At 42.0% G+C, this 26863-nt stretch overlaps 1 protein-coding gene across 1 annotated transcript in view; it reads right to left on the bottom strand.

The window, feature by feature from the left end:
* SAMD12 (sterile alpha motif domain containing 12) overlaps positions 1–26863 on the bottom strand; it is a 232017-nt gene that overhangs the window by 156561 nt on the left and 48593 nt on the right. Inside the window, exon 3 of the mRNA XM_077808846.1 lies at positions 8021–8150. Coding sequence (XP_077664972.1) covers positions 8021–8150 — 130 coding nt within the window. The remainder of the gene's footprint in view (positions 1–8020; positions 8151–26863) is intronic.

Genomic DNA, 26863 nt, shown 5'->3' with positions numbered 1-26863 from the left:
TAGGTGTGGCAATGCCAGGGCTATAAGAATAACTCTTGCCTTGTCCCACTTGATTTTCAGGATGACCTTGTGAACCAGAGGGACTGAAGGAAAAACAAAGCAGGGGCCCTGACTATGGGAGCAGGAAGGAGATAGAGAGGGAGCCCGAACGGTGCCTGTGCAGTGAGCAAAACTGACGGCACTTCCTGAGCTGCTCGGTGGTGAACAGGTCTACCCGAGGAGACCCCCCACCTTTGGAAGATGAACCTGATGATTTCCGGGTGAAGGGACAACTCGTGGTGAGAGGAAAAGGACCTACTGAGGTGATCTGTCAGTGCATTCCAGGCTCCTGGAAGATGTGATGCCTCCAGGTGGATGGAGTGCTTCATGCTGAAGTCCCATAGATGGATGGCTTCCTGAAATAGGGCAGAGGATCATCAAGCACCTCCTTGTTTGTCGATATGGAACATGGCCACGGTATTGTCTATGAGAAGTTGCACCACCTTGCCTGAGATCTGAGGGAGGAACACTTGGTAGGCTAAGCCAACAGCCATGAGTTCCCTAACATTTATGTGCAGGGATAGTTTTTCTTGGGACCATAGGCCCAGAGTCCTGAGGCAGTCAAGGTGAGCTCCCCAAGCAAGGTCTGATGCATCCAAGACTAGGGACACTGATGGCCGTGGGGCGACAATGGGTAACCCCATCATTACTGACCTTGAGTCCTTCCACCAGTCCAGGGATGCGAGGACCAAGGAAGAAACAGTGAGCACCAAGTCCGAGTGGTGTCTGTTTGGGGAGTAAACCGGTGCTAACCACAGCTGGAGAGGCCTGAGACACAGCTTTGCATGCTGAACCATGTAAGTACATACGGCCATGTGCCTCAGAAATTTGAGGCAAACTCGGGCAGTTGTAATTGGGTGTACCTTGATCTTGGGTATCAGGTCTGACATGGTCTGAATTCTGGAAAGAAGGCTCTGGCCTGGGTCAAGTCAAGCATTGCCCTAATACATTCTATTCTCTGAACTGGAATAAGAATCGACTTTTCTCGTTTATCAACAAGTCCAGCGCCCAGGAGGTGGCTTGGACCATGCTGATGCTGTTCTGCACATGAGTTTCTTACTGACCTTTGATCAGCCAGCCAGTCATTGAGGTACAGGTAGACCTGGACTCCTCACCATCTGAGGAAGGCCATTACTACCACCATTTGCAGCCATACACTTTGTGAAAACCTGAGGGGCTGCAGACAGACTGAAGGGACAAGGGGTGAACTGGTGGTGCCACTGAGTCACAATAAATCTGAGAAATCTTCTGTGCCCACGGAAGACAGAAATGTGAAAGTATGCGTCCTTTAAGTCAAGGGCAGCATACCAGTCCCCTGGGGCCAGGGAGGGAATGAGGAAGGCCAGGGAGACCATGTGGAACCTCAGTTTCTGGAGATATCTGTTGAGTTGACACAGGTCAAGAATGGGCCGGAGGCCCCTACTGGCTTTCAAGATTAAGAAATATTGGGAGTAGATCCCCTTCTCCTCTCAAGTCTTCAGGAACCTCTTTCATAGTCCCCATGGGCAAGGAGTTGCTCATGAGAAGAGTCCCTGAAGAGACACAGGGATGATGTGTGAGAGGGAGGGGTGAATAAAGACTGAAAGGTATAGCCCATTTTCACTGTACTTAGCACCCAGTGGTCCGATGTTATGTGGGACGGTCCAAAAATAAAAGAGAGGCAGGATCTGAAGCAGGAATTGGTACAGCATCCTCAGGTACCTCTACAAAGGTCTGCTTGGGCCCACCGGACTACCTATGAGGCCACAGCTGGAAGGTTGAGGTGGATGGGAGTGGCCGGCACCATTTGTAACCTCTTCCTTTCCTTTTGTAGAGCTCCTGTATCGGAGGCAGCATCGAGAAATTAGGTAGTTATAGGGGCTTGAAGTGCTTCCTGGAAGCAGATGAAGCTGAGAGGCCCAATGTCCTGAGGGTGGGCTCTAGAATTCTTCAGGCCATGAAACTTTGTTTCTGTCTACTCTGAAAACAGTGAGAAGCTTTCAATGGGAAGTTCCTGGATGGATTGTTGAACCTTGTGAGGAAGTCCTGAGGACTGGAGCAAGAAAAACACCTCATGGTGACAGCAGAGGCCATTGTCCTCGCTGCTGCATTGGCTGCATCCAGAGCTGCCTGGAGAGGTGTCCTGGCCATATCCTTACCCTCCTCCAAGAGGGCAGCAAATTCTTGACTGAAATCTTGCGGCAGAGTGTCTTTGAACTTGTCCAAGGAGTTCCACAGATTGTAAACGTAACCCACCACCAAAGTTTGCTGGTTGGTGATACGCAGTTAAAGGTTACCCGTTGAATCTAGGGGTTTTTGCGTCTTTTTGTTTGGGGGTAGCGCTTACATGGCCCTGCCTGTTCCTCTTGTTGGCTGCCGACATAATAAGGGACCCTGGAGGGAAGGGTGCGAGTACAGGTACTTGAACCCACTTGCTGGCACATATTTTTTTCTGCCCTCTTTGAGGTGTGGGGCAGAGAAGAAGGAGTTTGCCAGAGGGCCTTGACAAGACCCATTACAGCCTCATTAATGGGTAAGGCCACTTTGGAGGGAGCTGTGCAGCCAGAATGTCAATTAGGCTGTGGGAGGTTTCCTTAAGTGTCTCAATCTCCAGCCTCAGGTTAGCTGCTATCTGCTTCAGAAGGTCTTGATGGGCCCTGAAGTAGTCTGGCGGAAGCGAGCTACTGGGCCCCAAATGGCCTCATTTAGGGAGGAGGGACAGCTGCTGATGGGCCTGGTGCCCGCCCCAGTGAGCAGAGCTGAGGTGTACAGCCATGCGGGAGGAGCTGCCAGTGTGGGGTGCTGGCTCCTTGGAGCGGCGGCCCCATGTTCTGCTCCTTTCATCACTGCGGTTCCCAGGAGAGCCCTGCAGTTCCACGGATACCAATTTATATCTGCGGATATCCGCATCCATGGATATAAATTTGTATCCACACAAGGCTCTACCAAACATCTACACCACAAAAAGAAAAGGAGTACTTGTGGCACCTTAGAGACTAACCAATTTATTTGAGCATGAGCTTTCGTGAGCTACAGCTCACTTCATCGGATGCATACCGTGGAAACTGCAGAAGACATTATATACACACACAGACCATGAAACAACAATACCTCCTCCCACCCCACTGTCCTGCTGGTAATAGCTTATCTAAAGTGATCATCAAGGAGGTATTGTTTCATGGTCTCTGTGTGTATATAATGTCTTGTGCAGTTTCCACGGTATGCATCCGATGAAGTGAGTTGTAGCTCACGAAAGCTCATGCTCAAATAAATTGGTTAGTCTCTAAGGTGCCACAAGTACTCCTTTTCTTTTTGCGAATACAGACTAACACAGCTGTTACTCTGAAATCTACACCACAATTAAACAGCTTCTTAGCCCAAGCCCCACAAGCCCAAGTCAGCTGGTACAGGTCAGCTAAAGGTGTCTAACTTCAGTGTAGACATATCTTAAGTGTCGTGCCCAAGCTCATAAGTGAAGTCTAAAGCAGAGCTGGGCATTCTCTGAATTCCAGTCCAGTACCTTAACCAGAAGACCATCCTTCCAGAAATGTGTTACTTAATCTTGGGATCACATGGATATGATAAACCCCTCGCATTTGGCAGTCAAGTGGACAAGTTAAATCTGTTCATATTCAAGAACCAGATTTGTATGTGTATTTTACGATAGCGGAAGGCAGCATCTAGGCAGCACCAGCCTCTATTTAATATTATAGAATTAGACAGAGTTTAAGAGGTGATTTGCAGCAGCTACATTTTTGCACATATGTATATGTTCTAGTCTCTAAAAATATTATTATATTGACTCCTGTTCATTTCTTCTTTAAAACCTTAAATAAAAAAATAAATAAATAAAAGGCTTGTGTCCTTTCAAGTGCCTCCTTATCAAATTATTTCAGTTGGGCTTACGTGCCTCTTGTGTATTACTTTGACAGAATGAGGTTTGTTTAATGATCATAGCATTAAAGATTCTTGCTCCGAAGAGAGACATTAGCACACTTCAGGGGCTCTGTGTAAAAAAACAAGAGATGATGGAAGGTTTCTTAAAAATATAAAACACATTAACAAGCAGTTATTTAGGCATATTCCTTATTATGCTGTCACCACGCTGATAGTTTTTCCCAAAGATAGTTGTTCTTTATTCACCCTGGACCCAGTCCTGCTCCCTTTAAAGTCAATGCAAGCCAAAACTCCTACTGTCTTCAGTCGTGTAGGTTCAGGCTCTGTAACAGAAGGGTAACAAGAAGAAAAGCCCCTCCCCACAGTATTTTATAAAAACAATGGCCTGCTCCTCCATTGCCCCTGCACCTTGTGTTGTGATTTACATCAATGTGAAGTGGGCGTAAAAGGCTACCCAATCAGAACAGCAGCATTTTACATTCCCTGTACCTTGGTGTAAATGACAACACAGGTGCTGGACAATGGAGAGTCAGGCCCAAGGTTTTATAAAATCTGCAATTAATGTGTTCCCATGTAAATGTGTAAGGACAATAAAGATAGTTTTTTGTTTGCATTTCAACATCCTCAGGGACTGCTTGCACCCAAAAAAAGGCAGCAATAGGTAGAGAAAATAGAACATAAAAGTAAAGTGGTCAAAGTGTAACTGACCACATCTTTATAACAGTGTTTTATTTTTTTAAACTATAGCTATACACAAATATACATTGATGGACATGCCCATATTATGAGGGACTGGTAGCAACTCCATAGCGAAGGCTCAGTTGGGATTTGCACTTGGAGGTCCCCAATCTGGCATTATAACACTCCAGAGAACAACTGAATTTTCCATGTAACATTTTAGAAAATAAATTACCGACTTTTGCAGAAAAAAAACTCTCAAATGCCCCCTCAGTGAAATTTTGCTTCGACAGTCATTACTCACCCCTCTTTTTCGGGGGTTAGGGGGCAGCATACTGGGGGCAGGGAGAACATAACATAAGAATGGCCATACTGGGTCAGAGCAGTATCCTCCCTTCCGACAGTGGCCAATGTCAGGTGCCCCAGAGGAAATGAACAGAGCAGGTAATCATCAAGTGATCCTCGCTCATTCCCAGCTTCTGGCAAGCAGAGGCTAGGAACACCATCCCTCCCCATCCTGGCTAATAGCCATTGATGGACCTTTCTTTTTTGAACTCTGTTATAGTCTTGGCTTTCAAAACATCCTCTGGAAAAGAGAGTTCCACAGGTTGACTGTGCCTTGTGTGAAGAAATACTTAATTTTGTTTGTTTTAAACTTGTTGCCTATTAATTTGGTGACCCCTAGTTCTTGTGTTATGAGAAGGAGTAAATACCACTTTCTTATTTACTTTCTCTACACCAGTCGTGATTTTATAGACGTCTATCATATCCCCCCCTTAGTCTTCTCTTTTCCAAGCTGAAAAATCCCAGTCTTTCTAATTTCTCCTCATATGGAAGCTGTTCCATACCCCTAATCATTTTTGTTCAGGAAAGTGGAACTTTTTCCAATTCCAATGCAACTTTTTTGAGATGGGGCGACCACATCTGCATGCAGTACTCAAGATGTGGGCATACCATGGATTTAAATAGGGGCAATATGATATTTTCTGTCTTATCTTATTTTCTTATCTTATCTGTCCTAGGGAGGTAGGTGTTCCCCTAGCTAATCAACCACAGTCCCCACAAAGTCCATATTTCACATACACATTTTTATAACTTCTCTCATACAAGCAAATTTTGAAATGTTACAATTAAACACATCATTATTTCCTTTATTCTTCATAGTCAAATAGTTGTCTATGGAATACAACGAAGGGAACTGCTCAGAGACACCAGCTACTTCCGTTTACTGAAGTTACAGGAGGCATCTGCCTCTAGTGGAGTTGCAAGCTCCCAATCTCTAACAACTTGACTGCAACCATCTTGTCCTAACACATTTAAGTAACAAGGAGATCAGAAGAGGTAAAAATTGAAGCCCAAATTGTCAAAACTTGCAGTTCTGCTATGGAGGGAGCTGCTTTCTGTCAAACTGCTCTGGTTCATTAGAGAGCAGTCACTCTCAGATGGACTTCAGAGAATCTGTGGGACTCTGACTCAGCTGCTGATCTTTAAAATTGGTTGGATGGACAAAGCAGGAGACAAAGAGGTCGCCAGCGGGGCTGAGTAGTAAAGCTCCTGCTATCTCCCTGGCTGCCCACCCTTAGTCCCCACCCTTGCTGCAAAGCCCAGCCCTTGGTCCCAGGGACCCATTCAAGCCACATGCCCTAACCCCATTCAAATTGAATAATTTTTATTAACATTCATTTTAATGATCATTTATTACTTTTAATTGATCAAATATCATAAAAATAAACAAACAATCTTTGGGGGGGGGGGGGAAGCATAAAACCAGCCAGTTTCAGTTTAAAATTGCGGTGGTTTTGGTGCCTAGGAACTTGCTCATCTCAGAAAACTATTTATTTGGAGAATTGTCCCTGAAAACTTCTAAAATGTGGACAACAGAGCTGGTTGAAAATTTTCTGATGGAACAGTTTTCAGTGGGAAAATGCTGATTCAACCAAATTGAAATGTTCCACAGGAAGTAGGCAGCTCCCCAGCTAAATTCCTGGCTGCTCAGGTATTTTCAGTTTAATATTTGATATTTCACCAATTATAATAGGAAATTACCAGTTACCAAACCAATGACTACACCAAATATCAATTATCCATTTGAACAACAATTACAATTGAGGAAACCAAGTACCAGTTACCAAACTAATTAGAAAACCAATTACCAAGCCAACAATTACCAATTAAAATACCTGTCACAGGTGTACAGATCCCATGCTGTATCAGCCTAAAGGGTTCCTGGGGAAACTGACTGCCTGCTCAGCTGTGGCTGACTCACAATAGTTGCACAGATAAAACAAGGGCAGAGCAGAAGAATGGGGTGGGTGTCAATGAGGCTGAGGACCCACATAGAGCAGGTGCCTGTGGCAACAGGAAAGCTGCCCAGGAAACTGGGTGACCACAGGGTGTAACTCAGAGGCATGATAGAAAGTAGGCCAGGGAAACTATAAGAGGTTGGGAAAGCTTGGAGCCAGCCATTTTGTACAGGGTCGTTGGCCTAAAACCCAGGTGGGCAGGCCTGGATTCCCCTAACAAACCCAGCAAAGGGGCTTATTAAGGCCTTGAACAATTGAGCATACCCAAAGGGCCCAGGGAGTGTGTACCCCTCATCTAGGGCCATAGAGTCCAATACTTTAGGAGTCCAAACATGCAAGAGGGTCAAAAGATAATCAATCAGTGACTTGGTCAATGGGCTGCAGCCATACCAAGGAATTGACAAGCAGGCTAGAAGGTGGGCAACCGATCAAAGAGAGAGGGAAATTAAGGCAGAGTTGCCCTGTCACCCAACCTCGCCACAAGGTGGTGCCAAAGATGGAACATGACCTCCATATAGCAATTCCAAAGCCAGTTTATAAAATTTTTGAAAAGTTGTGATTTAGAACATAAAACTCAAACATTTCAACTATTATATCACAGCATGACGTAACATAATATAATAGTTCAAATGTTTTGACTTTACTGCATTATAATATATATAATAAGTTGAGTATATAAGAAACATTTCAGCCACATTGAAATAACTTTTCAATAAGGTTGAAAAGAAGTTACTCAATTTTGCTCATGGAATATTTTGAAATATATAGTCTTCATTCTGATTTGCAAACTTTTTTCAAAATGTCCTGCAGAATTAGAATTTCAGATTTCGATCAGCTCCAGTTGACAAGAGTGTGGATTGACAATCTAGCAAGATCCAGTTCTTAGAGTATACATACACTCATCCCCATCTTCCCTTTTCCCCATTGAATTATCCCTTCCAAATCTATTTTTCTGAGTTATGGAGAACAGTCAGCTCACTAAGGTTGAAGCAAGTTGGTGTATTCTGCTGCAAATTTACAATTAACTACCAAAGGTCCTTACTGTATACTTGTACCTATTTAAGTGCAGCGTTAAAAGCAATTTAACAAAAAAAGTGAAATACTTCTGATACTGCATACTTTACCCGTTATGTCATGCTGTTTGAATGACTCACTGTAGATTTGATACTGATTAGGGCAGTGTTTCTTCAACCACTTGCAGACATCCTGCTGTGTCCACAGAGCTACTGGTTTTGTCAGTTTCACAGTACCAGACTGGAAAGACAGAACAGGAAAAGAAATGGTATTTAGCCCTACGTATCACATTTGTTTCTAATGTAATTCATATAATGAAGCAAAATAATTCTATTTGGGAGTCTTCCTTAGTGGCAAAAGTACAAGGGATATGAGGATCAATTATTCAAGTTTACATGGAGGGATCATATCTAGTGCAAGATTTTCTGCATGTTCCTTGTATCACACAAGTCTACCGCTTCCTCTTACCTGTTCAGAATTTAACCTGTATAAATAATTAAGTCATAAAGGACCAGATTCTGCCACTTTTCCATAATGCTTACCATAAAAGGTCAGCACTTACCCACAGAGATACCTCAATAGTTACAGCTGTAGTCAAATGTTAACTTTTTAATGGTGACTAGTGTATACACTTTGCGGCCATACCAAGGAATTTGATAAATTAGTCCATTTGATACTTTGATACTAAGTATTACTTAGTGCAGATTTCATTATTTTGTATTCAATATGATAAGTCACTGAATGAGCAATTTTCACAGACTCAGGCCAGTGTTGTTAATTTTCACATGATCCTACTGTTGACAGAAGACAACTTATTAAAGAAGATGTCAAGATGTTACAGGTCCTGGCTCTCTTTCTCCCAGGCCAACTCCGCATAGAGTATGCCTCTTTGCTTAGCTAGTGCTCTAGATTACAAACTACACCTCTTCCTCTGAAGCAGGGAGTGAACTCTGAACCAACAAACCATTCATTTCCCTTTCTCCAGATAGATGGATCAGAGTCAAAGTGATATTTTATTCATAAAAGTGATTGTTCAACTGGCTTAATGGGGCTTCAGATTTATTGGGTCCATACCAAGTTTGCTATATTTATAAGTAAAAAGTGGTATAGCTTATTAGTTAAATCCATCAGTCCATTAAACTCAACCTGGGCTTCTTTTCTTTTAGCTTGACATTAGGAGTACTTGTGGCACCTTAGAGACTAACAAATTTATTTGAGCAATTTGTTAGTCTCTAAGGTGCCACAAGTACTCCTTTTCTTTTTGCGGATACAGACTAACACAGCTGCTACTCTGAAACCTGTCATAACGTCAAGCTGGTATTTTTAATCTTCATGACCCCCTGTACAACTTCCTGTGCCAATGAGGGCAGAGTTTGGGGATAATTGGGATGCACTGGTTTAACAGAGAACAGAATTTGGCTTGCAGAATATCTGGTACTACTGGCGAGAATCCAGGTTGAATTTCAGGTCCCACGCTGAGTTCACACAGCTGAAAGCTAGGAAAAATAATAATTTTACTTGTAAATTAAACAAATTTGATATGTAGTTAGTGAAACACAATAAACCCCACAATGAGTTTTACCGAGCAGAACCACACGTTAATATGGATCAATTTCACCGACTATTTTTGGAATATTATATACAGATATTCCTACATAAAGACAGGAAGAAACATGAAAAGAAACACAAAGAAAATAAAATGATTCATGTATCTAGTACATGAACTTAAAAAGATGTATAACAAAATTGCAGGATTATGATCAGACCTATGAACCAGAATAAGATGTACTGGCGTAACAGCATCCACACGAGGTGGGTTTGTATCACACATTGTAAGGAGAGTTTCAGAGTCACAGCCATGTTAGTCTGTATTCACAAAAAGAAAAGGAGTACTTGTGGCACCTTAGAGACTAACCAATTTATTTGAGCATAAGCTTTCGAGCATCCGATGAAGTGAGCTGTAGCTCACGAAAGCTTATGCTCAAATAAATTGGTTAGTCTCTAAGGTGCCACAAGTACTCCTTTTCTTTTTACTTTACTCTTTTTGTAAGGAGAGTGGTCACTTTAGATAAGCTATTACCAACAGGAGAGTGGGTTTGTGTGTGTGTGGGGGGGGGGGGGGGGGAAGAGAGAGAAAACCTGGATTTGTCCTGGAAATGGCCCAACTTGATTATCATACACATTGTAAGGAGAGTGATCAATTTAGATAAGTTATTACCAGCAGGAGAGTGGGGTGGGGGGAGGTATTTTTTCATGCTTTGTTTGTATAAAAAGATCTGTGTATAAGTAGGGGCATAGCGAGCAGATCGAGGGATGCGATCGTCCCCCTCTATTCGACATTGGTGAGGCCTCATCTGGAGTACTGTGTCCAGTTTTGGGCCCCACACTACAAGAAGGATGTGGATAAATTGGAGAGAGTCCAGCGAAGGACAACAAAAATGATTAGGGGTCTGGAACACATGACTTATGAGGAGAGGCTGAGGGAACTGGGATTGTTTAGTCTGCAGAAGAGAAGAATGAGGGGGGATTTGATAGCTGCTTTCAACTACCTGAGAGGTGGTTCCAGAGAGGATGGTTCTAGACTATTCTCAGTGGTAGAAGAGGACAGGACAAGGAGTAATGGTCTCAAGTTGCAGTGGGGGAGGTTTAGGTTGGATATTAGGAAAAACTTTTTCACTAGGAGGATGGTGAAACACTGGAATGCGTTACCTAGGGAGGTGGTAGAATCTCCTTCCTTAGAAGTTTTTAAGGTCAGGCTTGACAAAGCCCTGGCTGGGATGATTTAATTGGGGATTGGTCCTGCTTTGACCAGGGGGTTGGACTAGATGACCTCCTGAGGTCCCTTCCAACCCTGATATTCTATGATTCTACGCTTTCCACAGTATGCATCCGATGAAGTGAGCTGTAGCTCATGAAAGCTTATGCTCAAATAAATTGGTTAGTCTCTAAGGTGCCGCAAGTACTCCTTTTCTTTTTACTTTAACTATATGCGTATGATTAAACCAGCAGTGCTTTCTAGTGTGAACAAAGACAAAACCAATCTATGAATAACAGATCATACATCACGCTAGCTGTTAACACTGATTCTCACCAACTGCTTCAATTTAGTTCGGAGCTCATACAAATATGCATTCCTTGCTTTGTGTATATTATTTAGCTCTGTCAGCACAATCTGCTGCTTCACCCCCCTGACAATATTTCTGTCCCTTTCAAGATTTTCTCTCCTCCACCCTTCTCTCCGACAGCATATCTATGCTACACTGGGCTGGAGTTTAACTAAGTATCGCTATCAGTTAAAATTGTCACGTACTTGTAAAAAAGAGTTAATGTTCTGGATATATTTCTGCAAAACTGGTCTCTCTACAGCTAAAATGAATTACTGAGTTCACATTTTATACATTGGTAAACCCAAACCTTCTGGGTTATGTCCTCTGCAGTGTAACAATATGGTTGAAACATATTTAATTCAATCACAATATACACTGGATATATGATTCCCAGGCCAAACTATTTCTTTTTTATATAGAATAATTTGGGTTCAAGAAGGGAAGATTCAGAACTACAATGATTTAAAATGTCCTGCAAAAGAGAGTCTAGAGAATTATTAAAGTGTTCTCTTAAAGATTTCATATTTTCTACAACCCATGGTAACAGTGGCCTGCATTCACTATGTCAAGGAGAGTGAACATGTACAAAATTTGCAGCTACTTAGCAGTAAATATTTCACACTGGCTAATGTCAAAGTGATTTTGAACTAACATGGGACAAAAGTCTCTGCTAGTGCCAATGCAGCTGCACCCATTCACACCTGCAAAGAACAGAATCTACAGAATGAAGACCACTTTGCAATATATCCTCATTTGTGCTGCACCTCTTTTCACTTACATATTTTCCATCTCCTTTTGGTTTTACACTAGTAGGCTGAATACATTTTTCCCCTGTAAAAACGGATATAAAGTCATATCTGTTTTTATCTGTTGTGACTATGGGTGGAGTCTCTTGGTATTATCATGCAGTTTGTTCCAGCACTTTCACAAATGTGTGTTGTCAGATACAACTTGTAAAAGTTGTTTTGAAATTTCCATTACTGTCAGCCCAAAAGAGTGAGCAATTTCAGGTTATCATTTTGCCTCTCCTATTAGGTCCATAAAGGAGATCATGAAAATCTACTAACCTAAATCCAGAGGTTATGATATAGCAAAATCTCTGGCTGGTGAATAAGTCTTCAATCTCTTCTATCATAGCTCTCTCACTCTTTCCAGGGAAGAGGTTAAATACATCTTCTAAAACTTAAAGCAGGAAGTACATTGTAATCCATCTCTCAACTTAGGTATGTTATATTTCTTTATAAATACACCAACAGGAATAAATAGATTCTAGATTCCAAGGCCAGAAGGGACCATTGTGATCATGTAGTCCAGGGGTCTCAAACTCAAATGACCACGAGGGCCACATGAGGACTAGTGCATTGGCCCGAGGGCTGCATCACTGACACCCCCCTCCTTGCTCCCCTGCCCCCCGGCCCCGCCCCACTCCACCCCTTCAATGAGGCCCCACCTCTGCCCCGCCTCTTCCCACCCCTTCCCTGCCGCCATTCCAACCTCTTCCCCGAAGTCCCCACCCCAACTCCGCCCCCTCCCTGCCCCCAGGGGTGGATGGACCCTCATTTTCTCATGTGCGGCTGCCCAGGAACATACCTTAGAGGGAATTATCCACGGACCACCTGAATGGAGCTCGCAGAACACTGGTGGTCCATGGACCACAGTTTGAGAACCTCTGTTTGAGACTATAATCAAGTCACTCCTTAACATTCTCTTTGTTAAGTTAAATAGATTGAGCTCTTTGCATCTACTACTGTATGGTAGGTTTCAGAGTAGCAGCCGTGTTAGTCTGTATTCGCAAAAAGAAAAGGAGTACTTGTGGCACCTTCGAAACTAACAAATTTATTTGAGCATAAACACAAATCAGACGTCAAGAATTATAGCATTCAAAAACCAGTTGGAGAACACTTCAATCTCTTTGGTCACTCGATTACAGACCTAAAAGTGGCAATTCTTCAACAAAAAAACTTCAGAAACAGACTCCAACGAGAGACTGCTGAAATGGAATTAATTTGCAAACTGGATACAATTAACTTAGGCTTGAATAGAGACTGGGAGTGGATGGGTCATTACACAAAGTAAAACTATTTCCCCTTGTTTATTCCACCCCCCCTGCCATTCCTCAGACGTTCTTGTCAACTGCTGGAAATGGCCCACTTTGATTATCACTACAAAAGGTTCCCCCCCTCCCCCCTTGCTGGTAATAGCTCACCTTAAGTGATCACTCTCTTGTTACAGTGTGTATGGTAACACCAATTGTTTCATGTTCTCTATGTATATAAATCTCCCCACTGTATTTTCCACTGAATGCATCCGATGAAGTGAGCTGTAGCTCACGAAAGCTTATGCTCAGATAAATTTGTTAGTCTCTAAGGTGCCACAAGTCCTCCTTTTCTTTTTACTGTATGGTAGGTTTTCTAATCCTTTAATCATTTCTGTGGCTCTTCTCTGAACCTTTTCCAATGTAGCACTATCCTTCTTGAATTCTGGATGTGAGAACTGAATAGCAGTATTCCAACAACTCCAGAGGTAAAATAACCATTCTACTTCTACTTGAGATTCCCCTGTTTATGCACCTGAAGAGTGCCTTTGCCCTTTTGGCTATAGGGGAGCTCATGTTCAGCTGATTATCCTCCACAACCCCCACATTTTTTTTTTCCAGAATCACTGCTTCCCAGGATAGAGTCCCCAGCCTATAAGTATCACATACATTCATTGTTCCTGGAGGTCTGCATTGGCATTAGCCATATTAAAATAAATGTCATTTGCTTGCACCCATTTTACCAAGCAATCCAAATCACTCTGAATCAGCGATCTGTCCTTTTCATTATTTAGCACTTCTCTAATTTTTTGTGTGTGTGTGTCTGCTGCAAAATTTATCAGTGATTATTTTATGTTTTCTTCCAAGTCATTGATAAAAATATTAAATAGTTTAGGACTAAGAACCAATCCCTATGGGACCCCACTAGAAACACACTACACCAGCGTTTCTCAAACTGGGGCCCAGGGTACTCCAGGGGGTCCACCGACCCTGCTGATCTACTCCTCCCCTTCCCTCCTCGGGCCTCCTGCACATCACAAAATAGCTGGTCAGCAGCATGCAGGAGGCACTGTGAGGGAGGGGGAGGAGCGGGGATGGGGGCAGAAAGAGGCTGGAAGAGGTGGATTGGGCGCGGGGCCTGGGGCTGAGTGGGGCACTTGGGGGTCTGCGAAAAATTTTAAATCACAATGGGGGTCCTCAGGCTGTTAAAGTTTGAGAACCACTGCACCACATCATCATTCAATAATGATTCCTGATTTAAAATTGTGTTTTGAGATCTATTAGTCAGTTTTTAATCCATTTAATGTGTGTTACGTTACCTTTATATCTTTCTACTTTTTTTTTTAAATCAAAACGTTATTTGGTACCCAGTCAAATGCTTTACAGTGGTCTAACAACATAAACACTATAACCTTTATAAACTAAACTTGTAATCTCATCAAAAGAGATACCAAATTAGTTTGACAGGATCTATTTTCCATAAACCCATGTTGATTGGCATTAATTATATTACTCTTTTTTAATTCTCTCTTAATTAAATCCCATATCAGCTGCTCCATTATCTTGCCGAGGATCAATGTCAGACTGACAGGCCTATAATTACCTACATCACCCTGTTTACACTTTTTAATTTTTGGCACAACATTAGCTTGCTTTCAGGTCTTCTGGCACTTCCCCAGTATTCCAAGAATTACTGAAAATCAACATTAATGGTTGTGTGAGCTGTTCACACAGCTCTTTAGAAACTCTTGAATGCAAGTTCTCCAGAGAGTTGATCTAAAATATCTAAATTTAGTAGCTGCTATTTAACATCCTCGAGATACTAGCAGAGTAGAAAGAGTATAATCATGAAAAAACACCTAAATGTACAGCTATCACAAATGAACAAAATCTCAGAACATATCCTCAAAAAAGAGTCAACATAAAACTCTTGCCCACCAACCTACACCAGGCAAAAGTCTAAATAAATAAATAAATAAATAAATAATTGCTCCTATACAGTGCTTTTCCTCAGAAAAATCTCCAGAAGGGCTTTGGCTTGAAGGTTAAATTTAGGCTTGACTGGATTAGCAGGGTAAGTGAATTCCGGAATTGCTCATCTGTAACCCTGGATTTGGTGGATATGTGTATCCCAGAATGTGATCAAGCCAGTTGCAACCATATTATGTGCATTCAGCCACCATGAATTAATAAAATAGAACACCACATAGTTAAGGGCTAATTTGAAAAACAGGCTTTCAAAAGCAAGGTCAAAACTATCTACAGTTTCTGCTAAGCAGAACGGGAGGAGGGGAAAGAAAAGTAAACAAGTGAGACTGAAAATCTTGGTAGTTGGAAAACCTTGAGTCTGAGCTCCTCTGATATTAGAAGTTTATTGAAAGTTAGGGAAAATGATGATTTAGTAGGGATCATTATGACCTATATGTTTTGTAGAAGTTAGTTATAAAAGACTAGCTAATAGAGTATACTTTGGAGCAGTCCTCTGAAGCCATCTTGAGAGACTTTTTCCTGACATCTTTTCTCCCTGGTGGGTGAGCAACTGCCCACTGGGAACCTGCTGTTAATTACTCAACACCGTTCCAGATGTTAGGTAAATATCTGGGATGTTCTAAACCTATTGTTTGTGTCTGTGTGTGCTTAAATCTAATGCACTGCAGTTTTAGATAGAGCATGCTTACTTCCATAAATCTTTTATCATGATGGAATTGCTTGTGTTCCCACCGATTTATTCCTGATACCGCCTGGAGTGAAATAGTTAAGTTACCCAGGGTTTTCAGAACCACAGCAGGGGTAACACATGCTCCACTGAAAAGCTCGATCGCATGGCCTCAGATATTTAAATCTCAGGATAGTTAACGTGAGAACCTTTGGTGACCAACCTGCCACAATGGTGTGTGGTAAGATAGTCGTTCTAGAAATCAACTGTTTAAACTGTATGAGGAGGCCAGCACTAGCACTGCAGAACTGGTCTCCTGTGCTCTCTATCTCCAATCCTGCTGAAAGAATGCGTCACTGCCTTCTGCACTAGCTGAAGCTTCTCAACGGTATTTATGGGTAGCCCTATGTAGAGTATGTCATATTCAGCTACTCTAGGGACTACAGAGGCCCAGATAACAGTAGCCAAGGTGCATATCAGAGAAAGAGTTGTAAATCATTGCACCAACCACACATGTAAGGAAGAAAAAAAAAAAAAAAGGCAGCTCTTCTGGCCACCACAGCCACCCAGACTGTAGAAGCAATTGAGGGTCCAGAACTAACTATATGTGCTACAACTAACTGACACTCTTCAACAACAACAAAAATGAGGAGTCTGGTGGCACCTTAAACACAGATTTATTTGGGCATAAGCTTTCATGGGTAAGAAACCCACTTCTTCAGATGCATGGGTTCCACAACGGGGACAAGCACAATTCTCACCAAGCTTTCCAAATCCTTTCCTCCAGTCGAACAACACTGCCTTCAGTTTACCTGGACCAAACTTCGAGCTTATCCTCAGTGATGGCCCCAATTTGGCCAAACATAGGGGAAGAAGACATCACACCAAGCCTCAATTCAAGACCTAGAGCTATTTGTCACCAGCATGTTGAAAGCATCACGGCCCAAACCCCTCACCATCTCTCCCAGCACTATCATACATAGCCAAAGGAAGGGCTTATAGAACCCTACAAAATCCCACAAGATTCCCATATGATCTCCAATATAGTCCTCCTCCTCATTAATACTTTCACTAAAGAATAACTATTACTGGTCTTCCTTCTCTTTGAACCCAGTTATCATCACTAGATAAAGATCAGTGAGAGAACCTAGATATCATTAGACGTAGATCTGTGAGAGAACCAATGAAGGAATGCAGGATACAACTTCACAGACGAGTCAAATAGTAGCAATATCAAATGACCAGTCTCGGTTACATGTACATAGGAACCCTTCATATACAAAAACATCAAACAACTACATCAAATAAGAAAGTCATGCAGTAATGATACCTGTGTCGGAATATAAAATTCCACCAGGAACCCGTTCAGAAAGGGTCAGGAGCCTCATACCTAAAATATAAACATCTTCTTTATGCTGAATTTTAAGATATATCTATAGAAACACTTGTGGAATTTTTGAAGAATGGAAGAAACATATGTATGTCCTCATGATGAAAGGCTAAATAGTTAAACTCTTTTATTGCACTAGAATTCAAAGGCAAAGACTGACTTTTCCCTAGAAGAATGCTGTTTCCACAGTTCAAAACAGCTGTCATTTAAAAAAAAAAAAAAAAAAGTGTATACCAGGTTGCATTCAAATACCTGGGAAGTAAGGGGTCCTAAAAGAAATGCTTGTTAATCTACAAGATATTCTTAGATGGACACTAGGGATTAGAACATTTGTTCTCAATGCTGCAGTGGATGCATTTTTCAGTTCAATAGATATTTTTTCTATATGATTTAAATATACCGTGTTAAGTATTCGAATAGCAGTTTATTAACAATCACAAAAGCAAATTTTTCCTTTTTTCCTCTGGAAGTGAAATCTGACCATAGATGTATGTTGTGCAGCATTATAGCTGCAAGCCAGTGCATAGTAAACCCATTGCCAGCGAAGACGCACTGCAAATCTTTTTATCGTCTCTTAGGAATTTTCAGAATGTTCAGTTGAAATGTGTCTGGCATTAACTTATGTCCACTGCAAAAAGAGGCTGCATTTTTCACAATGCTGTGCCCTCATATTGAAACCAAGCATCACATTTAATTCTCTAATTTGCAAGGTCCTGAAGAGCAGAAGAAGAAGGATTTTAGAGTAACAACAACATATAACACAGTCACATTCAATTTTTGTACATCATCCCAACATGATTTTCAACCAGGTGCTTTGAATGTCTAGGTACCAAAAAAAATAAAAAAAGCATTCTTGAGTTAAATGCTTCTCTGTTATAAAGCTAGATCTTATTAAATATTTCTAATGCAGTAGTGCCCAGAGGCCCAACCCAGGAACAAGGCTTCTTATGCTAGGTGTTGTACAAACATAAAAACAGCACTATACAATTGATGAAGACAAGTGAAACATGAAGGGTGGTAGGGGGAAGAGAATACAAAGAAATATATACAACTTTCATGCACATTTTCTATATGTGCATTATGTATCAACTATCATATCACAAGGAAAGGTGGCCCTTTAAGTGGGATTGAAGATCCAGCTTTGTCAAGGTTCCTGATTCTGCCCAGAACCAAGGCATTCCGGGACTTGCGGTCCACGAAGATAATCAATGTAGATTGGGCAACGTTATACATAGGGCAAGGACTATGAGTGAGAGATGAGGGAAGCATATGAGAACTGTTGTGGGCATCTAACTGAAAGGAACAGGACCTGCTGTGGAGCCACTCCTGACAAAGAGCCTGGGTTATGGAAGACACTGGGAAGAGACCTAATGGAACAGGAAAAGGGCTTGGTGAAGAACCCAGAGGAAGAGAGGCTTGATTTGGTTTAGAAAGCTAGAGACTGGTGAGAGACCAAGAGAGCACAGCAGCTGCTCACAGGCCTGTGGAAGAAGTCCAGGGGTAAACGACTACTCATGAGCTTCTGCACCTATAGGTGAAGCAGTTTGGCCTGTTTACCCTGAAAAGGGAGTAGTAGTCTTGGGGCTTAGCCAAAGGGCTACCCTAGCCAATTAGCAAGGGGAAACAGAGACAGCATCTGTATCTGGAAGTAAGGGAGGCAGGACACCCTCTCACATCTCCTCATCTGCACACCTCCAAACCCACCTGGAAATCATGACGTAATGGTAGGCTCTGTGGAAGAGGTGGGTCTTGAAGAAAGTATATAGCCATTGCGGATCAATTCAGGGTTCCATTTGTAAAAGGCATAAAGACATTTCAGAGAGAATTGCCAACAAGTAGAGAAGTCTAGCAGGCAATGCAAGGCAATTAGTGAGTAGGGTTGCCAACCCTCCACGATTGTCCTGGAGGCTCCAGGAATTAATCTTTAATTAAAGACTATATCATGTGATGAAACCTCCAGGAATACATCGAATCAAAATTGGCAGCCCTATTAGTAAGGGGACAGAGTTGGGAAGGGCTTTGAAGACAAAGGAGAAGGAGCTAGAATTTGATGTGGTGCAACAGAAGGAGCCAATGGTAGAATTCAAAGAAAGAAATGATGCAGTCAGAGTGATGCACAAAAAAAAAAAAGACGATCTTAGTGCATTCTGGATGGACTGAAGGAGATGAAATGAGTGTCAGGAAATTTAGAGAGGATGAGGTTACAGTAATCAAGATGGGAGAGGAGCAGGCACTAGGTGAGAGTTTTGGCTGTCCATACTGAAATAAAAGGGTAGATTTTAGAAATGTTATGAAGGAACCAGAGGCAGCCACAAGATTTGGCCACATGTGACAAACTTTTCTATTCAAGCTCTTGTACAGCTCTCATCATCATAGCACCTAATCGCCTTCCAGTAGGGCATTAAACAGGAGTAGCATTTGTCACATCTGGTTTTTTCCTCTCTCTCTCCCTCCCTCCAAGGGGACGACTTTGTGGAATAAAAACCCCAAGTTACAGACTTAGGTGGCATGGAGAATGGTGGAGTTTTAAGCCATGACAGATAATGGCAGGGGATGAGTAAGAGGGAAGAAGTAGAGAGTGTTTCAGGGGAGGGGTAGAGGAGTTTAGTTTTGAGAATAGCAAAATGATGCCAAGACTTCTAGGAGGAGATGCTGGAGAGACAAGCTCAGACACAGGTCAGAATGGTGGGGGACTGGTCAGGGGTGAAAAGGTAGATCTCTGAGTCAGAGAAGAAGAAGAACTGCACTTACCCTCCCTGCTAGGAGGAGTTTACATTCTTAAAAAATGGACACACAGAAGAAAGTGAGGAGTGGGGTTTCAGATCACATATATTTGATATCTAGTTGCGGTCTTTGTTTATATTGTACATGATTAAATTTTAACAAGCTTATAAAATATGATGGCTACTCACATCATGCTATATTTAGGTTTAGTGACTATAAAAGCAGTACAAGCCTTGAGTCTGCCAACCTTTCCAGATATAATTCTTCTACAGTATTTCAACTTACAACTATGTTTGTTAGGAGTTTTGTATTCAAATTCTTTTTCAGCATTGCCTAAACATAACCAAGGCTATAGGTACCCCTAACCATAGAAGGGTCTGTACAAAAAAAGTTAAAATCAGTAGATTTAATATGTGACCTTTAATTTCATGCTCTGTTTGTTCCATTGTGCAAAGTACACAGTAGTTAAAATTGCCAGCTCAAAATAATACAAAAATCAAAATGATAGCTTGTGCATGATTAGATAGTATTTTTCAGAGTTCAGAACAACATTAGCACTCAAGTCCTGTTCTGGCCCTTAACAGCTCGGCAAAGTTCTAAACAATGACTTTCAAAGGATCTCATCAGGTGCTGTTTACAAAGCTGCCAATTTCTAGGGTCAATGTATTCACTGGCATTTCTACGGTCTTTATTGACTGTACCGTCCTCCTTAAACAAGTCTGTTGTACTTTTGAATGACAAAGCATTGAAGTGGAGGACAGCAATATTGAGTAAATAATTTGAATCACAGTATATGAAGTGTCTTAAATAAGAGATTCTCAAAAACCAAGTGTTAATAAATGTTGATGCCTGTTTGTGCTTGGGAGCGTGAATAGATTACAAATCTGGAGAACATGTTAGAATGGGGCCCAAGATCCCTTAAAGAATACAGCCCCAAACTTTGAGCAGGTCTGCAAGTAAGTATTTGTAGTTTCTAGACCCCTCAAGTTTGCAACATCCAATGTGTGTATGCACATCCAGCCAAAAAGTAAATGCACACATCTGCACACTGACCAATTTACCCAATGCCATGGCCTAACCTTTCAGAGTATTAATATGTAAACTAGTGTACAAAAGAAGAATGACAAGGAAAGAAAGGCATATGCTGGGATGGATGTGGTATTACCTGCAGCAAGAGAGAGACTTTGCCTCACATTTACAATGTGAGCAGATAAGACAGACAACGGGTGAGAGAAAGGAGTGGAACTACCCATGTGTTTAAAGTTAGGAATGAGGTTAAGTGGTTGCAAAACTGGGGCCTACAGGTCTTGAACAAATATAAAAAGAAACAATAGTATTTATGAAGCAGATAATTGAAAATGACATCATTGAACAAGTTTTTTAAGTTCTTGTCAGATCTTGTTTATAGACTGTTCAAAAGGTCACAATTTAGCAACGTCATTTTTGTAATTTAGCACAAAAAGCAGCAAAGAAGCACATTTGGATCCCCAAAATCAATTTCTTTTTAGATATGCCTGGGGTACCCTAAGTTGGGAAAATAGGAATCTTTTTGTTATATCCCAAATTACCTTTCTGCTGCTACACTGCCTATAAAACTCTTTGTGAATGACTAACATAAAAGTTCTGGAAAGAAAAGATGGACTGCGAAAGAGTTGAGGATGTATTTTTAAGTGATCCCTTAAAATATTCAAGAATTTGGACAGGACCACATTTTTAATTAACAAACAGATTCTGAAAACATCAGTTAAACAGAGAAATCAATTTTCGATTTTCTGGAGGAAAAAAACCAAACAACTAAAATATGATTAAAAGCGGCAAAGAGTCCCGTGGCACCTTATAGACTAACAGACGTATTGGAGCATGAGCTTTCGTGGGTTAATACCCAGTTCATCGGATGCATGTAGTAGAAATTTCCAGAGGCAGGTATAAATATGCAAGCAAGAATCAGGCTAGGGATAACTAGGTTAGCTCAATCAGGGAGGATGAGGCCCTCTTCTAGCAGTTGAGGTATGAATAGCAAGGGAGGAGAAACTGCTTTTGTAGTTGGCTAGCCATTCACAGTCTTTGTTTAATCCTGAGCTGATGGTGTCAAATTTGCAAATGAACTGAAGCTCAGCAGTTTCTCTTTGAAGTCTGGTCCTGAAGTTTTTTTGCTGCAGGATGGCTTCCTTTAAATCTGCTATTGTGTGTCCAGAGAGATGGACGTGTTCTCCTAGAGGTTTTTGTATATTGCCATTCCTAATAGCTGATTTGTGTCCATTTACCCTTTTACATAGGGACAGTCCAGTTTCGCCGATGCACATAGCAGAGGGGCATTGCTGGCACATGATGGCGTATATTACATTGGTGGATGTGCAGGTGAATGAACTGGTGATGGTGTGGCCGATCTGGTTAGGTCCTGTAATGGTGTCACTGGTGTAGATATGTGTGCAGAGTTGGCATCGAGGTTTGTCGCATGGATTGGTTCATCAAGCATTCTCAAAACTACAATACCCACATGAGGGAATAAGGAAACAGATCAACAGAGCTAGACATATACCCAGAAGCCTCCTGCTGCAAGACAAGCCCAAGAAAAAAAACCAACAGAACTCCACTGGCCATCACATACAGTCCTCAGCTAATACCTCTCCAACACATCATCACTGATCTACAACCCATCCTGGACAACAATCCGTCACTTTCACAGACCTTGGGTGGCAGGCCAGTTCTCGCCCACAGACAACCTGCCAACCTGAAGCATATTCTCACCAGCAACTACACACCTCACCGAACTAACTCTAACTCAGGAACCAATCCATGCAATAAACCTCAATTCCAACTCTGACTATACAGACTAACATGGCTGTTACTCTGAAACCTATAAAAGAAGGTGTGTGTCAAAGTGATGATCCCCTTTAAATGGAAATGTGGCCACCAACATCTATGCCACCATTAATTAGGTGCTTCCCTGAAGGGGTGGGTCTTAGGAGGGTCAGTTGATAGTTTAATGGTCACCTAAGCCTTATAAGGAGACTCAGAGATTAGTCTGGCAGTTGGGACCACAAGGAGCTCCTGGAGAAAGTCCTGAGCCAGGGTCTGCAGGGGAAAGATTACTCCAGGGGAACCAGCCTGGGGCCAGGGTTCTAGCCAAGAGTGGAGAAAGACTCACAAACAGAGCCCAAAAAGGGGCTGACGAGCAGCCCCAAAGGGAAAAGAAACATTTTTGGGGGGGACTTTGTAGTTTGGAATTCTTGTTTTGAGACATGACCAGAAGGTTAAGAAATCTCCAGAACTGACTGTGTGTGGAAAGCCATGGACATCCACCTCAGGGAGAGAAACTGAGGCAAGGAGTGCCTGCAATGCAACAGTTGGCCAGCAGGAGGTATTACAAAACAGCCGGGCCTGCTTACAATCTTTTTTTTTTTTTTTGGGTGATGCAAGGAACCACCACCTTTTATAATGATATCCAGTTTTTAAAACATACTCAATTTGTATTTGTAATTCAGAACTCTTATGTTTAATTTATTCGTAAAGTGATCTTGGAAAATAAGAATGATCTGTAGATGAAAAATTTTCAAATAATGCAATTCCAATTTTGCATTAGCAAAGTTGAACCATAACTAATGGGCCTGTGTGGTGAAAGCTTCAGTTTTGACCAGAAGGAGTAAGCAGTTCTTATTATGGTGGCATGGAGAATGGTGGTGTTTATCTATTTACAAAGTTTTCAGTAACTGTAGTAAAAGGCAAATAAATCTAGGACTGAAAAATCAGCCCACATCCAGTTTAAATGAAAACCATGTCCATATAAAATTATTTTATTCATACGCGGGAGTAGAGGTGGATTCTCATGACTGGTCAGTACAACTTCATGCCACTAGAGTCAGTCATGCCTCTTGTGACTTCTAGGCCCAGGTTCTCAAATGGTCCAGTATATTTTTAAAGGAAGAAAAGAAAAAGATAGAACCATTCTCTTGGTTTTCACCAGAAGCATAACGAAATGTCGCGAGCGGCTCACATCTGACCACAGAAATCTGACACTACCAGCCAATAGAACTCAAATGCACCTGGTGTGCAGGTTAAACAGGGGTACCTTTCAAGGAGAAGAACAAGTATGGTTCAGTGGGAGGTTACTCACCCATTATTTCAGCCAGTCGAAAAGAAGGATGGCTGTCTTACATAGGAAGGAGAATTAAAAAGGAAAATGGTGATGCAGAATAAGGACATATAGGAAAATTTCTGCACCAGGGCTAGTTTAACAAAGCACTTAGGCATGTGCTTATGTGCTTTGATGAATCAGAACCACAGTCTGGACAGTCTTTCAGGCAATGCCTGGACTAGTCAGGTCATACCTAGGCATGCTACATAATCCCCCACCCATTCCTCGTCTTAAATTAAATTCAATATCAAGCTGTAAAAAAGGAAGAAGGAAAAAAAGTCCAGTAAAGTGACAGCTACTTGGTGGGAGTTAGCCAGTTAAAAGGCTGTCATAAGCATAACCAGCTGAAGGGAAGGATATACTGTGTTGTCAAATGAAATATATCACAAGGTGTTATGATGGAGATCAAAACAATATCCAGACAACAAGCAGAAAACAGATACGGTGTTACATTTTTTGTGAAAGCACCTCCATGCAACGAGACCTCACACTTTGAACACAAGAATCATGAGTGACAGATGCTCCTGTCAATATAATGCAAGTACAATTTACCAGCAAACTGTAAAGAAGTGAAGTGGCAGAGTAAGTGAGGTGAAGCTAGGGTATTTTTCAGCATTGTCAAGGAACTCACCTCACATCATTCCTGATGCCATCATTGTATTGCAAAGCACTATTGGAACAAGCAGGTTGACAGCCACTTAAATAAAGTCACAAGCATTGAAGTATATTGCAGAATTGACTGTGAGGCAATCAAAGGAGCCTCCATATTGTCAGGCAGAACTCCAGGACAATTTTAGAATGTTCACAGTTGGAGGCAAGTGATCTTAGCAATGCTAACATGGATATATAACATAGATAGGGACAGAGGCCTCAGTTCAGCAAGGTATTTAAACAGGTGCTCCAACCTTGAGCATACAAGTAGTCCCATTGATTTCCATAGAACTTCTCACGTGCTTAAAGTAAGGCACATACACAAGTACTTTGCTGAACCAGGGCCCATATGAGTTATCGTTCTTCATAAAAATCTGCTGACCAACTTATAATAGGAAGCATGAGATTTATAGATATAGAAGAACATTATTAAGGTAATTTGAGTAACATTGTTCCTGCTGTTACATAGTTAAATAATATGGAGCTGGAAAGAACAGAGGAACATGCAAAAATCTGAAAGATAAATTCAAGATTAGATTTACTACTGTAGAATTCTAATAAGACTAATTAAAAGAAAATATGATCAACCACTCCGCACTTGCGTTGCTGATTAGTAAAAGATCTTTGACTGTTTGACATAAGCAAATATAGATGGCTATGCTTGACACATAATTCTTGACTAATTTAATTGGATTCCTTCTGACTCAGTTCAGCAATCAATGATCAGCAATAAGAATTGCAAACAGAAGAGCAGGCTCCTTAGAAATGGGAAGAGTTAGACATGGCTATGTTTTCTTACTACACCTCTTTAATATGCATTAGACTTACTCTAAGAAACGAACTAATGTTTGGTTTCAGAGTAGCAGCCGTGTTAGTCTGTATTCGCAAAAAGAAATGGAGTACTTGTGGCACCTTAGAGACTAACAAATTGATGCCTCAAATTATCAAGTGTAGATAATTTAGCTATTAATCTAAGGTTTGCAGAAATGTTTTTGTCTGTATTTGGAAGAATATTGCAACACAAATGTAAATTCATGAAGAATAAAAGGAAAAAAGAAAAGGAGTCATCTCTTGCAAAGTATGCAAAATATGGGTAAATAAATCCTAAATTACTCAAAATACATGATAAATTCAAAAAGCAATTGCTTTCACAGAAAACATTATATATATGTACATCAGTTTGGGAGAGCAGACCCATTTTTTATATGGTGGGAAGTGGCCAGTTTTTGAGGAAAAAGAAACTCATTTCCAAGCAACATGAAAGTCAATTTTTACTCCTGGGGAAATTCTGCACAACGGCAGTGCAGGAGAAAAATCCCGCCCCCAGCAGAATCCCTTTGCTTCCTTGCAGAAAATGATTATGGGGGGAAGCAAAGAGAAGCTGCATCAGTACTCACTCACCCCTCCTGGCAGCTCGGCAGCTCAGACACATCTGTTCAGGCAGCCGGGTAAATCACTCAGGAGAAGGGGGTCAGAGGATGCCCTGGCCACCCAGGGACGTTAGACCCAGCTGGGGAGGGGTGGAGGATGACCCCTCCCTCTTCCCTGCTCAGAGCAGGATCAGACCAAGCCCTAGAAACTTACCCTGGCTGCAAGAAGCCCGGCACCGTGTGGGGGAGGGGTGTCTGTGTCTCTGGGTGGGTGGGTGGGGGGTTAGGCTCAGCAGAGGGGGTTGGTGGGGGAGGTCCAGAGGCAGGGGGTTGGGCAGACATGGGGAGCAACTCCCCACACCCAGAACCCCCCCACCTAGTCCCCTCCGTATCAGGAGCCCCCTGCACCCAGAACCCCCGCATCTGAGCCCCCCCAAGCCTCTACCCCACCAAGCCTTACCCCCTGCATCAGGAGCCCCCCAGACCCCCACCTCACTGAGCCCCAACCAGCTGCACCCTGACCCCCACCAAGCCCCACTCCCTACCCCCACTGAGCCCTAACCACCTTCACTTCATCTCCCCCTTGCAAAGTCCCTTTCCCCCTGCACCCAGAACCCCGCACCAAACCCCTGTGCACCCAGATTCCTCCTGCCCCCGGACCCCCCACCGACCTGTCCACACCCAGATTAAGCCACACAAAACCCTGGTAACTCTTGAGGGAATTCTGCACTGAAAAATTTAAAATTCTATAAAGTTCTGCATATTTTAATTTTCAAAATAACACAAACAAAATAAAAAGAAAAGGAGTACTTGTGGCACCTTAGAGACTAACCAGTTTATTTGAGCATGAGCTTTCGTGAGCTACAGCTCACTCAAATAAACTGG

The sequence above is a fragment of the Eretmochelys imbricata genome, chromosome 2 (assembly GCF_965152235.1).
Source record: "Eretmochelys imbricata isolate rEreImb1 chromosome 2, rEreImb1.hap1, whole genome shotgun sequence".
In the NCBI taxonomy this organism is placed as follows: Eukaryota; Metazoa; Chordata; order Testudines; family Cheloniidae; genus Eretmochelys; species Eretmochelys imbricata.
Note: the sequence above shows the minus strand (reverse complement) of the source record. Positions and strands in the feature narration are given on the sequence as shown.